This window comes from Populus nigra, chromosome 8, assembly GCF_951802175.1.
Source record: "Populus nigra chromosome 8, ddPopNigr1.1, whole genome shotgun sequence".
NCBI lineage: Eukaryota > Viridiplantae > Streptophyta > Magnoliopsida > Malpighiales > Salicaceae > Populus > Populus nigra.
In genome coordinates, this window is record NC_084859.1 from 12,619,458 (window position 1) to 12,631,281 (window position 11,824).

At 32.9% G+C, this 11,824-nt stretch overlaps 1 protein-coding gene across 1 annotated transcript; it reads right to left on the minus strand.

The window, feature by feature from the left end:
• Positions 1-4,401: 4,401 nt before the first annotated feature.
• On the minus strand, positions 4,402-11,511 carry LOC133701901 (DEAD-box ATP-dependent RNA helicase 5). Its single transcript, XM_062126078.1, has 13 exons — positions 10,801-11,511; positions 10,511-10,635; positions 9,780-9,887; positions 9,072-9,152; positions 8,128-8,206; positions 7,287-7,372; positions 7,157-7,213; positions 6,983-7,050; positions 6,175-6,243; positions 5,662-5,755; positions 5,122-5,286; positions 4,917-5,009; positions 4,402-4,694 (listed from the first exon to the last, which is right to left on the minus strand). Exons 1-13 carry the CDS (start codon positions 11,378-11,380, stop codon positions 4,602-4,604), a joined length of 1,698 nt encoding a protein of 565 aa, XP_061982062.1. The 5' UTR covers positions 11,381-11,511; the 3' UTR covers positions 4,402-4,601.
• Between the last annotated feature and the right edge of the window lie 313 nt (positions 11,512-11,824).

An 11,824-nucleotide genomic window follows, 5' to 3' on the forward strand; every position in this document is an offset into this window, starting at 1 on the left:
TTCCAAGCAATTATAATTTGGATGGCTGGAGGGAGATTACGTGCTTGGACTTTCTTCACAAACCAAGTTATTTTGCTTGTTTAAACAGTGGGATCTGCATTATTTTCATTGGTGTTATAGCCTTAGGCACATTAACATAAACAAGGCATGAGAGTTTCATTGTAGCTATAGATGAATTACATTGTGGATTTAGCTATAGATACAGAATATTGTGGGTTATTACAATAAAATTACTACGCTTTTGGGTTTAAAAAATAAGAGGCTTTGATATGAGGGTAGTTTACTTTTTTTCAGAGGTTCATTGCAAATTAGAAAGATTGTTTGATGATATGTTGGTCTTTTTTCAATCTTTTTGCACAATAAAAAAATATTTATACTGATGTTAAGTTTTTCAAAAACTTTAAAAATGTCAAAATAATAATAAAAAAAAGTTGTTAACCAAGAGTTTTTTAATTTTTCACTTAGCAAGTAAAAATATGTTTTCACCCTTGGAAAAGACAAAACTCTGGGGCCTTTGTATCCTTTCACTATTTTTTCCTTGTAATTCTCATGTTTATAGAGGATATTTTAGTATTTTTCATTTGCAAAATTGTTTTTATTTGAAAAAAATATTAGTGCATTATAAAGACGTGTCAATGAGTGGATGATATCACCGCTTTTTGGGTGGCGCATGCAATGTCATACGGTGACCAAACTTGTTTTTTCATCGTGTTCTTAGAAGCTCCATCGTGTTCTATTTCTTATGAGGTAGCGTGTGGCAATGAATTATGGGTGGTTTGTTGACGACAATTATTTTTTTTTCTTTTTTTTCTCTTTGTCCTCTTTTTTTTGGATTTTTCAATTGCAGTCCCTATATTTTTTATTGTTTATTTTCATCCTTGGTCATTTTATAAATTTTTTTTAATGTTTTCAATTTAGTCTTTGAATTATAATTTTTCATTTATAATTTTTTTCAATTCGGTCTTTATTCTTTTGAATTTCTAATTCTTTTCCTTGGTTCTTTTGTTAAAATTTTGTTGGTTTTCAATTTTATCCTTCAATCAAAGTTTATATTGTTTTATTGTTTTTAATTTAGCTCTCATTCTTTTGATTTCATTTTTCTTTTGTTAAAGTTTTTTTCTTTTCAATTTAACCCTCTAATTGAAATTTTTTTGATACCCTCTATTTTTTTTTTACTTCCACCCTCATTCTTGTAATCACAATTTTTTGTTTGATTAATTTTTTTCAAAGTTTTATCTTTTGGCATTTGATTTGTTGGAAAATAAGCTTTGTAGTTTTTTTTTTATTTGTCATGCTTCTATCTAATAACATGGGTAACGAGTCTGAAAAGTCCATATAGTTCAAGATTTTTTTTCTCATTTTCTCATTTTCTTTTATGATTTATTATTTTATATTATTTGTTTTTTTTAAAAAAAAATTTGGTAATCTTTAATTTATTTTCTATCGATTTATTATCATCTCATTGCTTAGATTATGGGTTTTACAAGCTTTTTTTTAATAGAATTTTTTTTCAAAATATTTTATTTTATTTTAATTTTTGAAGAATTGTTTTTTTATTTTACATAAATGAGCTTTATTTTATTTTATTTAATCAATTTCGCATGTGTTTTTAGTTATATTATCTTTTATTGATTTTAATAAACAAATTCAGTTGACAAAAACAAGTAAATAAATCATTTTACAAGATTAAATATATTGAACTATATCTATTTCTCAATTTTTTCAGTTTCTCATTTATTTATTATTAACAACTTTTTTTTATTTATATAAATAATAATTAACTTATTTGATTATATGGTTTCATTAACTTTTTAATTTATACTCTGAAATTTTCACTTGTCGTGAAAAAGCTTAGTATTCAGCGCTGAAAATTGCTGCAGAAGGCACCATTAGGCATTGAGCATCTGACAAAGCTGAAAGTGCTAGGATTTTTCGATGTGTCTCGAGAACTAATCAAGACACTTCTTTCAGATGAACAAGGGCGAGACTGTTGGAGGGTCGCGCACATCCCAGAAGTGTTCTCAACCTACTGGAGAGAAGGGGGATGGGAAGTCCATTCTTTGGAGTCTGAATGACTCTTCCCGGCCGAGTCCCGTAATACGGAGCCAGGAGCTTCATACTCGCTGGAAATGATTCTTCTGCTACAAATTGATTTTACTATCTATAGATGAAAGCTGCAAGGATTTGTATTGTATCTAGTTGTCCGTAGATTATTTACCATACTCGCCGGAAATAACATTTCTGTCATAGGTTGGTTTTACTACCTGTAGTTGAAAACTGCAAGGATTTGTATCCAGTTGTCTGGAGATTATTTTATAGCTTCATTGTAGATCATCAAAAACTACCCAGGTGCTATCAGAAGCCCGCGTCTCTGAAATATTCATAAAAGAAAGGCTCTGATAAACAGTTTAAGATCCGTACTTAATTTGTTCAATATCAATTCTGTTTGTCTCACTTCCTTGTTGCTTGCTTTGTATCGTATACATGCCCATAGTATCGCCCACCTTTCTGAAACTCATTTTCAAGTATCTAATGCGGAGGAGAAAGCTACTTATTTTAATCCCAAGACTGTTGGATACCTTTTCTAACCCTGTTGTCTGGCCAGTCACATGAGGCTAGACTGGTTAGCCAAGTTGTCTGGTCATGCGGTTAGGCCTCAACCTAACCACGAGATCAGCTACCAGTCACCCTAATATTGGTAGGTTCGAGCTTCAAACAACCTTGAGAGGTACTATTTGAGCTAGACCCATTACCACACATATTCTTAGGAATCCAATGATTAGCACGTACCTCAAGGAAAAATTATGATCTCTAATAAATTTAGCATCTTACTATACTCTGATCCATACTTACATATGACTTGTCAATACAACATCGTATTTTTTAGTCAATGGCTATTTTCTACATGCATGTGACCTTTAAAGGGCATTAAGATTTAGTGGACAAAATGTCAAGACCTTTATACCCATGTTAGGTCTTGATTTAAAAATAATAGTTTTGTATTAGATGCTCCACCTCATAAACCTAATTCTAGTAGTGCCCAACTTTCAAAAAAAAAAAAAAAACAAATGAATCTTCAATAAAGTATCTAAAATGAGTTCAAGAGTTTAGTGTGTTAAATGTCAAGGTTTAGTCATGCTACAATCAACTATATCACTAAGCTCCAATTCATCAAAGAACACAAGGATAAGAGTGAAGAGAAAGACTATAATGATTAAGTGTATAAGCTCAATCCCAAGAACTTTAACGACCTAGATGAAAAGGATGTATAAAAAGAAAAGTTTCAAGATAGTTGTCATTCTAAACTTCTTAATTCCTTATACCCTATGCTATACGATATAAAATTTAAGGAGTATGTTGAGCTCTATAATTCCTTAAGTCTTATATATGATAAGGAAAATGATTATAATTTACTAGGTTGTTATCGATCCATATCCACTCAAATGTTGAATAATGTTTGTTCTATTCCCCACACCTTTAGTTATTTAATGTTCATGTTTACAAATCTAAGAAGCTTGTATGTCTTATTCTCAGGTATCTTTAATGATATTTTTTAAATCAATATTTCATTACCATTATCATTAGCACTAGAGAAACATATTAATTTTATTTTAAATTTACTTGTTTTTACTAGGATATGAAATTCAACAATTCTTAGTTCATGGAACAAGCAACCAGCTTTATATTGTACTTGAATCACAATAGCAACATTGTAGTAAAGTCTGTTATCTTGTTTATTTTTGCGTTTCAAAAGTAATTTTAAAAAAATTTAAATTTTATTTTATTTTTTTTCTTTACTTCAAATTAATATGTTTTGGGTATTTTTAGATCATTTTGATGTGCTAATATCAAAAATAATGTTTAAAAAAATCAAAAAATATTATTTTAATATATATCTGAGTGAAAAACACTTTGAAAAACAATCGCAGCAACACTCTTTGAAGCTATATTTAGACAGTCTTTGTTTTTATGGTCCAACTGCACTTTTTTTTTTGTTTTAAATTAATTTTTTTATATAATGATATAAAAAAATATATATTATTTTAATATATTTCCAAACAAAAATACTTTAAAAAATAATCTCAACTATAGACAATATTAATGAAATTGAGTTATTAAGTTGTTTCAACTCCAGGAGGATAATTAACGAGGACTCCAAAACCAAAACAATTCACACGTGTATAATTGTAACTCAATTCTTCACTTAAGAGATCCTATGAGATTGGATTTCATTTGATTTTATTATTGATCTTTATTTATGTTATTGTTGAACATTTATCACGTTCAGTGCAACCAAAGAAATTGATTTAGGACTCTTCACATGAAGGTTGAAAAACACGATAAAAAAAGGTTGAAAAACACATGAATAAATGAGAGATACATAAAGACAATCGGAGCGGATTAAATCCAATAACGACCGACATTAATTTTACTGAAAATTTGCCAAAGAATCAAATGTTGCTGATATCTCACCTATGTAAATGAGCAAAAAGAAGAGACAGGAAGCGATCTTACAAAATCTTATACCACTTTAAATAACAGATAACCGAACTGTATATTTGTTTCATTGCTGATCTTACAAAATCTTGAGACCATATGCTTTAATCTTCGTCATCCGAGTTGAAAGTTATTTTCTTGGCCTTTGGAGCATCTGCAGAGATTTCTTTGAAATGAGCCCCATATAGCTTGGACTCCTGCAACGAGAAAAGGCACTGTGAATGATGAATACAACCACGGAGGTTCATAATGCGCTAAGTACCCAAATTACCGAGACCAGCCCATACTTCAGGCTAATTATGTTTCTGCCATCTCATTAGACATTAGTTCAGTGTGCATGCACATGACATAAGTTGCAGTTCATATATTGAACAATCATGTAAGAACATTAGTGGATAATGTAGGACAGAAATGCGCACCTTTTTCTTCACATGAGTGCCAAATTTCAAAAGGGCAGGTGGCACGATTTGCCCAGCTTCTCTAAGAATGTTGACCAACTCTCCAGCGAGCCCCTGAAATAATCATCGGATGAGAAAAAAATGGCCAAAATATTGCATAATCAATGACTTGATAGTTTGATAGAAGAATTTAAAGCGGCAGTACCAAAAAGGTTTTAAATATTACCCTATTATGATGCGTGAAAAATGTGTGAGCAACACCCTTCTTGCCAGCCCGTCCAGTCCTGCCAATTCTGTGGACATAATCCTCTGCTGTGAGTGGGAAGGTATAGTTGATTACTACTTCTACATCTGGAACATCCAATCCTCGAGCAGCCACATCAGTAGCAACCTATAGATATAGGGATGTGAGAGAGCACCCAAAATTCTAATCAATTGCCAGCAAAACCAAACATGAACTTAAAGAAAACTATTACAATAACAAGGTTCATATACAATGAGTGGCTCCTAAGAGACAACTGATCCCGAAGATAAATTTTACACGTCATTTTCAGCATAAAAACTGTATTTAAAACAAGAAAAACATAGTTTGAGGATTTGTTACTTTTGGAAGTCCCACTCATTAACATTACATCATTGAAAATGGAAAAGCACATTGAAGACAAATTAATTGTTCCATAAGTGAAGTACTAAATGTCCAAGCGCGCACACCTTAAAATGAAAAACTGTCTTATGATACTTGAAAAACTGTAATTGTTCAACGTACCATCAAAGGGCAGCTGCCCTTCTTGAATAATGACAATGCTTTTGTTCGTTGTTCTTGTGCTTTGTTGCCATGAATAGAAACAACATTCCAACCACTAGAAAACAAGTTAAAAAAAGGTTAAATTACCCAAAACTATCCTAAAAATTGGGTCAAATTGAACTTAAGCGCTGAACTTTAATTTTTTTATTTGATTACCATGAACTATTTTTTGGGGGTAAAAGGTAGGGCCCTCCATTAACTTTTTCTTCTCAAATCACGTGTTTTTTTGACACTTAATTTTTTTAAAGTATCATCTATGATCAAAATTAACGAAAAGACATATATTTAATCAAAAAAATAGTTTGAGATACTCGGATAAAAAAAATTAAAGTTCAGCAGCTAAGTTCAAAAAAGAAAGAAAGTGAAAACAAGCTCATTGAAATCAGCATCGATTTCCAATTGTACTTTCAGCAGCTGGCCAGAAAATGTTGACTTAGCAAATAGAGAACAATAACCAAAATAATGTTTGTGTACCTTTTTCTTAGCATTCCATCAAGACGTTCCGCTTCCTTTTGGTACAAGGCAAAAACCAACACTCTATTCCTGATTAGAGGCCCAACCCATGAATAAGCACCATGAATGAATAATCAAGGCATATCAAGGAAAATATGGAAATTCAAGGTTTTCCATAATCTAGCATGGAGATATAGAGGCCATTTCAGATAACCAAGGAAGGATAGCATTGACTTGTAAAATAAAAGCGTCACAGATGCAAATAGAGGAAAGAAGGCATTGGTTCATGTATAATATCGAGAATTTTCCAATTTTCTAAAAAAAAACAGAAAATGGAAAACATATTTGCTGATTAAAAATTTAAAACAAGATTCTTTAAAAAGGAACTTAGTTCTTTTCCAAATTCTCCACTTTAGAGAAAAAACAAGGGCCTGTTTAGTCAACATGCTATTTGATCTCTTCATCATTCGTCATTTTAAAAATAATCCAAACATGGTCCTAGCTTTCTATCTTAGAAAATTATTAGTGAGAACAAACGTTTTCTTAGTTTTCGATGGTGAAGCAATTTAGAATAGAGATGAAAATTAAAATGAACTTGGGAAAACTGTTTTCTGAAAGTAAACACTCATTAAGCATCAGCTTCTGAAAACCAATAAAATCCCTTTTTGGTCATTCATCGAAACAAAAGAAGATGGTAATGAAATAGCAAACGTACTGTTTAAAAAACCTATTGCTCTAAATTCTCCATGCTCAAATAGCTCAGGCATTAACCCAAGATATGTCTGTAGAACAAATTTTACAAAATCCAGTAAAAAATTAGCAAACGTACTGTTGAGATTTGTGATATTTTTCTAGCAAAGCAAGTAGACGTTGATCACGCAAATGGTCCTCCAATACCTGCATTTATGGAAGTGATAATGTAAATATAAGGACAAACATCTCTCTTTATTAATTGAAACATTGAATAGTGAAAAAGGGCCTGCTGGGCATTAAAAAACTAGACCTCAACAATCTGCATGACATCATGGTTGGCAGCTGTATCTTCAGAACCTACAACCACCTGAGATGGAGCTCATATTTTAGAGCATAGGGAAAAGCAAATATGTAATGGAATGATATGCAAAGAGCCACACCTTAACAGGATTTGGGTCCATATATTCTTCTGCCAAATTATGAACGTCTAGAGGCCATGTAGCGCTAAACATTATCATTTGGCGAGCTGCACAGGTTTTGAGATTTGTACCAACAGTCAAATACATGTGCATTACAAATGTAGTTTATTTGAGCTTGTAATAATTAAAATGATTTCAAGTAACTTTAGTATAACACTTTAAGTAAGAAGATAAATAACATCGACTAAACAACTTTCTCTTATTTTTCATGCAATAAGGTTCTAACAAGTGGAATTTATTACTTCTTTTTCTATACTCTTAAACTAAGTTTGCCTTAAGTGCTATTACAAGTTCCACAGGAGTCAAACAAACAAACATGGGAGTCAAACAAACAAACACCTTGACGAAATGCAACAAGCTTACTCAAAATAAACCTCTTCGGGCTACGACTTTGTCGTGGAAAGTTCTTTATTCATTTCTTGAAGGAGGGAGCAAGTGCTAGATTCTTTCCATACCTTTAAAAGAACTCAGGGTGGGGAGTCTAGAGTTTAAGCTTTTTGATTTTGAGGTTTTACTTTGTACCTTTTAAGTATAGGTTTCCCTGCTCGGGGGCTTTCAATGCACATTTCTGCACTAAAAACTTACCAGAAAAGAGATATATTGGTGTAGGATATTTCTCCTAAGGAGATATATTGGTGTCTTATACATGTCAGCAACTGATCACTGGTTATGGAGGAAAAACTGTAACCAGGGGTAGGTTGGTACTGAGCCTAGAGTTTCTAGGAATTTCAAGGCTGGATTGTTGTCTTGAAGTGATTGTGCAGTTCCATATATAACTGTATCTTATAATAATACCACATACCAGAACATGTGTTGCTCAATATTGAACGAACTTCCTGTCTAAATCCCATGTCCAGCATTCTATCTGCTTCATCAAGAACCTACAGAAAGCAATTTTAATTCTTTCAAGTTAGAATGCTACAAATATAATCATGTACTACAGAAATCAATTTTACTTAAGCAATATGACTATATTCATGTACAAATATATTCATCTACTACAGAATATATTCAAATATATTCATTTACTACAGAAATCAATTTTAATTCTTTCAAGTTAGAATGCTACAAAAATATATTCATTTACTAAAGCAATATGAAATACACAAAAGACAATATAACGATGCTTGCAACTGCAACAAAGACACTAGAGTACATTACCATCATCCTTCTTGACAAGGGAGAAAAATGAACACCAATATCCTTTTCAATCAATTGGCTTATAAAACAACTCAACAACTCAGAGTCATGGTCTTACCACAGCATTAAATAAAACTTTTATCATAAACCAAGAGACGAGTTTGCTTTAAATAACGATGATGCAGTTCAGGAACAAAACATTAAAATTAACCTCTTGGAATATTGGAAAACTGGAAACCTCAGAGTAAACAATTTAACTATCACAGGCAAAGGGCTCTTTACGCAATACCACAAACTCTCCAGCAACTAGACAGAAACCTCCAGCATGCATGATGTATCAACAATAGTTTAAACTGCAATGTTGGATATGATAGATATCCTATATGTCGAGCATCCACGACAACACCTTGTAAACTTTATCTGAGCCACTTGGGGTAATCCTGAATTTATGTTGTATTCTCATATATAATTTGGTTAGAGGAGTCACTCAGTTTAAAGCTCGATACAATAAGATAACATGCTAAGCAACCAACATAAGGCTATGGAATACGAATAAAAAGGATCCAATAAACAGCAATTTGGGGAAGCAGTTATTGATTAACTTACCACAAAAGATACCTCTGCAAGGTGCAATACATTCATTTCTATCAAATCCTTCAAACGGCCAGGGGTTCCAATGACAATATCCTGAGCATATAAGAGAAAAGAATACTATAAACAAATAATGATAACAGGAAATGTCACTCTGCAAATAAATAAGTTTCGAAAATATGGCGTGGACACTAGACAAGAGACAAAGTTCACACACATGTATGGTTGTTGATGACAGAGGATAGCTCAATTACATCACTTTTTGGTTGGGAGATTGGGCTTATGTCTATGTGATTGAATTTCATTTGGTTTAATTATTGGGCTTGATTTTTGTTATTGTTGAACATTTTATTTTAGTGGGCTATAAGCCCAATTGCTGGTTGTGTGGGATTTTACTATTTATATGTGCTCTTTTTACATTGTAGACAGTTTATGATGAATTAAGAAAAATCTTTGGATTGCTCCTCCTCCTCCCTCTTTCTCTTCTCTTCTCTTCTCTTCTCTTCTCCAGCTCCGTTTCTTTTTCTTCTCAAGCTTCTTTTTTCCCTTTCTCTCCTTTTCTTTCTTCAAATCTTCTTGTCGCGCATCAAAATAATATACATGTGGATTTAGACAAAGCATGCTGACAAGTTCGTACCTATGCGGTCTCTCTGTGTGTATGGGAAAGAAAGAGAACATGCATGCCTTTGTGTTTAGTTTGAGAGAGATAATAGAATAACGTACAACGCCAGCCTTCAGAGACTTGATTTGAGGTCCTTTGGAAGTTCCTCCATATATACAAACTGATCTCACACCGCAAGGTTCCCCAGCATCACGTAAAACAACTGAAATCTGTCACAGAAAATAAAGAATCATCCCATTTTCTACCAATGAGTTTCAACAATCAAATTAAAACAAAAGTTTTAACTTTAAAAGATCATTTGTATAGTGTATAGTGAAGTTGGCAAAACAAAAAAAGAGGGAAACAAATTCGACTACAATGAGAAAATCAATACAAATGCTTTCTACCCAAACCAACATATTTGTTTCCATGTTGTCAATGACAAACGAGTTGATCTTCTTTTCAAGGTAAAGCACTGGCTTTATATTTTTGTCCCACATGCCATCGTCCTCTTTCAACAATCAAATGAGGTGTGATTGCCTGCTGGCACCCACAAAGGGTCTCAATTCGTAAGCAGACAGTCGGTTTTCTTTTGATAGAAAAATAAAAGCATTTGTCGAAGTTTTAAAACCTCTGCTGTAGCTTCTGCGAAAAATGAGCCCAGAAAAATTGTAGCAACGCCCATGTTGCTGAAATCATTCAACTGCAGATTCTCAAATGATCTTCACTTGCATAGTAGAAGATTGTGTACCTCTTACAATTCATGCTCAAAGGAAGAAACTTCAGCATGCATATGCCAGCTTTTTATGGGATACAAATTTAAAATTACAGCTTATGGAAATAAAATACATACTTGATCAGCTAATTCTCTTGTAGGAGCAAGCACAAGGCAAAGTGGATTTGCCCCCCTTGTCGATTTCCCCTTTCGCTTGCTCAGAATATGCATTATTGCAGGTATCCCAAATGCCAAAGTCTTACCTAAATCACATATTTGTATCAAATTTTATTTCTAGTTTCAAATTATTCAAAAAACATAAACATATAAAAATTAAATTCACCACACTCAACACGTAAAATAAATAATTAACGGATGGACAACAAAATCACATTTCAGCACACACAAAATAAAACCACAAAATCTACCTGATCCAGTTTTTGCAATCCCAATAAAATCACGCCCATCAAACAAAAAGGGCCAAGCATGAGCCTGGATAGGAGATGGATTCTTGAAATTCTTGCAACATTCCAACACATTATCAGGCAGTTTCGCCTCAGCAAAAGACTTTAAAGACGCATACTTTGTCTCTTGTGTATCCTTTCCGGACACCACTACTATGTCTTGCGGCTGTACTTCCTCCTTCACTTCATGAATTACATTTTCTTTCCCATTTTCCTCCTGTTTCTTGCTTTCTTTCTTCTTGTTTTTATCTTTCTTGGTACTTTCTGGAAAACTTTCACTTTCTTTGTCTTTCCCTTCATGGATTTCACCTTCTTTCTCTTCTTCATGCTTCTTCTTCTTCTTTTCTTTCTTGACGGTTTCCTGGTCTTGGGTTTCCTCAAGCCTTCTCTTTAGAGTTGGTTCCTTTTGTGTCTCTTGGAATTCAGGTTCTTGATTCTTGTTTTTATCCTTCCTTTTCTTTTTATCTGATTTGTGACCATTTGCGGCTTCTTGTTGGGCAATCGGTTCGCCGTTAAGATTGGCTTCTCGAATCTTTTTACCCATGGCTGTTGTTGGAGGTTAGAGGCTGCAAAGTGAAAGCAGAGCTAACCGAAGCCAAGAGAGTTTTCGAGGAGAAGGAGGTGGTTTATTCTAGGGTTTAAGATGTTGAGAGTTTGGGTCTTGATTTTGTCGGGTTTCCTCAAGCCTTCTCTTTAAAGTGATTTTGTCGGTACATGGGCTGAAACTTATGAGCCCAACTTCTTGGAAAAAAAAACAATAAACAATTATTATTACCCCCACGTCCTTGATAGATAATGTTAGAGTTTAGAAAAAAAAACCGAAAAATCAATTAAAATTTTAAAAAATTAACTAGTTTAGTTTAATTTCTGTTTTATAAACTTGAAATCAAAAAAATTGAACCGAACCAAACTCAAACTGGAAAACTGAGACAAAACCGAGTCAAACCAGAAAAAACCGAATCAACCGGGTTTGAACTAGTTTTTTTAA

What these genes read in the sequence shown, in the direction of transcription:
- LOC133701901 (XM_062126078.1), bottom strand. Translation starts at nt 11,380, where the DNA reads ATGGGTAAAAAGATTCGAGAAGCCAATCTTAACGGCGAACCGATTGCC. An exon ending in TTGCAGAGGTATCTTTTGTG is followed by an intron (nt 8,207 to 9,071) that starts GTAAGTTAATCA and finishes TGCTTTCTGTAG; the next exon opens with GTTCTTGATGAAGCAGATAG. An exon ending in ATTGAGCAACACATGTTCTG is followed by an intron (nt 7,373 to 8,127) that starts GTATGTGGTATT and finishes AAACCTGTGCAG; the next exon opens with CTCGCCAAATGATAATGTTT.